The 3,512-nt window shown below is 49.4% G+C and overlaps 1 protein-coding gene across 1 annotated transcript; it reads left to right on the forward strand.

Annotated features, from left to right (window-relative positions):
• Positions 1–1,066: 1,066 nt before the first annotated feature.
• VOLCADRAFT_101158 (uncharacterized protein) lies at positions 1,067–2,344 on the forward strand (the record flags this gene model as incomplete). Its single annotated transcript, XM_002959608.1, has 3 exons — positions 1,067–1,123; positions 1,490–1,927; positions 2,108–2,344. The coding sequence occupies 3 exons, from the start codon at positions 1,067–1,069 to the stop codon at positions 2,342–2,344; spliced, it is 732 nt and encodes a 243-aa protein (XP_002959654.1).
• Between the last annotated feature and the right edge of the window lie 1,168 nt (positions 2,345–3,512).

Genomic DNA, 3,512 nt, shown 5'->3' on the forward strand with positions numbered 1-3,512 from the left:
ATACACAATCTGTTTGTAAAGGTGCCCATGCATATCGCTCCCCGCCCAGCCCTGGAGCTGGAAACCCACCGTTGTCCTGTCAGCCGTGCTGGCTGCCTGTGATGTGATGACACTGGCGGCACAGAGGTGAAGCGCAAAGCTTGAAGTGGCATGCTCAGACAAAGCCGTGCTGCGTGCAGGGACCCCTGGCATGGTACACAACCCGCTGCTGTGCTCAGGGAGGCTACGGATGTACCTCTTCAGGCTCTCCTCCTTGGCACCACTACCAAGCATTCCGACAAGCGTCCTCTCCACCTGTGAGGACGGAGACAATCTGTTTGCGCGCCGAACACTTCTCAGCAACAACCTGGCACAGTATTCACCTCATTGCCAGCCGAGAATCTCATTGATACGAGATCGTCTGGCTTGCTGCGCCTTGGCACTGTAGCAACCCACTCAATGCCATCGACAATAACTATGAAGGTTTCTCCGGTGCGGCACTATGAAGGTTTCACACGCAAAGTTAAACACTTCACGTTTAAGGTGTTGGCCTATTTGTCTCTTCTGTAAGTACAGGTCGCGTATCTGCATAAAGGTACCAGATGGTGCCATTTTCACAGCAATCACATAGTGCTAAACCCAGTGACATTTCTTATTGGTGCTGCAAATTGTCCAAATGTTCACATGACTTCTGGGCAGCAAGAGGTGAAATGCCGTGCAATTCCGGACCCTGGTCCGGAAGTGTACGGCATCTTGAAAATTATGCTGAATCCTGGTCTTAACTTCGCAGAATTGGACAGTACCAACGAATCGAAGCCGATGTGCTCATATTTTGTAGATGACATCCAGGCAGAATAGTCCAAATAGCGGACAGGGGTCCTCGAGGTCTGTGTCCCCAGAACGGTCGTTGAGGAACACACTTGAAGAAGAGAGAGCTCTCATCATCCAGAGGAATTTAAAGAAGCTAGCAAGCCTTGGACTACAGGTCGCCAGGCCTTCAAGCAAGCCTCCATCTCGTCTGCCAAAACAGCGCTCACAACGAGGAGCTGAAGAAGGACACCCTCGACAATCAGCACGTATTGCTACTATGCATGCTGCGACAAAGAGGAAAGCCGCTGCCGCCGAGGGTGCAGTCCGCAATAAGGTATGACCGGGTCCAGATCGGGTCAAACCATTCATTTCCCTTCATACGGTTACCGCAGACCATTTCTCTCATTCCAATTTTCCAAATTATACTGTTTGACGCGATCTGGGTTACAAGTGTTTCTCTTAGGTTCATGTTTGCAATCACGTGCATTTTCACGGGATGCCTTGCTCCATGTCAATGTCGGCAAATAAAATGAATGCATGCAAAGGCAACAGATATCTGGGATCGATCCCAACCCATTTCCTCCTTGCAGTGCAGAAAAAACGGCCCAGGACCGACGATGATGCAGCCATAGAAGCTGCTGTGGAGGTCGCACCTGACCCTGACACCTACCTCAGCATCTTCACCGATGCATAAAAACAGCATGCTAATTCACACGGCCTTATGCTGAACAATGAGGCCGGCCGTGTCCTGGCGGCCATCCTTAGCTGGCCATCCCAGTACACCCTGTCTGCAAGCAACGAGGGTACTTTCCTTCGTGCCTACGAGGTCTGTGAGAAGCTCTGCGACGTGGGCGGTCTATGTGGGGAGGACTTCACCGATCCAAGGCGGCAGGCTGCCACGGTGTTCACAGATCAACTTGTGACCGTCCTGAAGGAGGGGCCCAAGCCGCTCAAGCCTGTGGAGCTTCAGCGCCTCTCCGCCGGCCTGGCAGCTATGTGCGGGGGTGGCAGGGGTCGTGCAAAGAAGCCCAAGCGGTCCAGCATGCGCTGCTGCAGGACCAGCACCACCCCTACAGACCGCATTCTTGATGACTTCCGGGATGACTTCCTTGCTACGAGCATCTTCGAAAACATCAAGGTGGGTGTGTGGGTGGGGTTTCATGGTGTACAATCTATTCCTATCCACTGGCTGATTGACATTCTTCATCGAACAAGCACCATGTCCTAGAGGGAGAAACCAGATATCCACACCACAGTGCATGCCGCCAGATCTAGCGCAGATCTACACCACAGTGCATTGTTGTTTGTGCTTTTGCAGAACTTGAAGCCGTGCCTGGCAAAGATCGTTGCAGACTTTGGGGGGGTTGATAAAGTTGCTTCTCTGGTGGGCATGAAGAGGCACGAAAAGGTCACGGAGGACCTCGTCTTTGATAAGCTGCACGGCGCCACTAAGACCAAGTGGAGGAACACACGGCACCTAAAGAAAGGAGGTGTGATGGGGTTTGAAACAGCTCTGCACCGAGGGCTAAAAATCAAACTATCTCTTTTTATATAAAATGCTATTTCATAATATTTCCTCTTTATTTAAATTGTATATTGGGTCTATTACAACTAGTATAACTAGATCCAATATACAATTTAAATAAAGATTTTCTATAGAGATCTGGTGTACTTTAGTTTGCTAAAATTACACCAGGCAATCTCTGTATTCCCTATGGCAGTCCGGAGACGTGTAACTCGTCAGGCTCGGTAGCTACGGGGCAGTTGTCTGGACAGGTTACTCGCCAGCTAGAAGCTTGATAAATGTGCAACCTTGAAAGTGCCATAATTAGGCACAGATATGCGCGCTGAGTGTGTGAAATGTTATGACGAGGTTAGTTAACATGTTTGCCATCAAATATGAGTGTAGGGAGGCATTATTTGTCCTTATGATTTGCTCTCTACCTATGGCCATTTGGCAGTCCAGAGACGTGTAGCGCCCAAGGCTCAGCAGCTACGGGACAGTGGTCTGGACGAGGTTGTTTTTGACGTGCAGCCCCGAAAGCACATTGGGAAGCATGAATATAACTGGTGAATGCATCATCAGTGAGGTTTAGGTTAGTTTAGGTGTTTGCCACCTGTATTGGTGCTCCGATGTAACATGACCATTGGTAGTCATGGTCATGGCCCAAAGGAACGCCAATTGTTCAAGCACAAAGTAGAATATAGTTCATGAACAAAAAAGTACATAGGCAAGGTTACCCGAGGCCGACGCCGATCGACATGGTCGACCAGGTCCGCCAATGTAGTGGGTCCATGCCACAATATCCGAAAGTCGGCTCAAATCATTTAAAACCGTGTCAGGTTTACTAAATAAAATTACAACCGACGAGGTTTCCATGCCATTGGCTGACATAACCGCTCATGTACGGCTTTGGCTATTATGGCTTCAATGTCCTCTCCATCAAAAACATATCTTCATTACGAAAGACCAAAGCATGTAGCCATAACTCCCAACTCAGTCGAGCACGATATGGGCCAAGTATTGTTGCTAATCGGAACCGCTTCAAGTGAGAAGGAATTCGGAACAGCTTCCATTGGGATAAGGGATTTGTGTTATATTTTAGTATGCCTTGTAGCAACGTTAAAATAGAACTCACCGCCACTCACTGTCGCTGAACTAGCTTTAGTTATCCTTGGCTGACATCCAGCCGGGAATGGAGGCGGGTGGCCACCGTAAGGAG

Source organism: Volvox carteri (genome assembly GCF_000143455.1).
Source record: "Volvox carteri f. nagariensis unplaced genomic scaffold VOLCAscaffold_418, whole genome shotgun sequence".
NCBI classification, from domain to species: Eukaryota; Viridiplantae; Chlorophyta; class Chlorophyceae; order Chlamydomonadales; family Volvocaceae; genus Volvox; species Volvox carteri.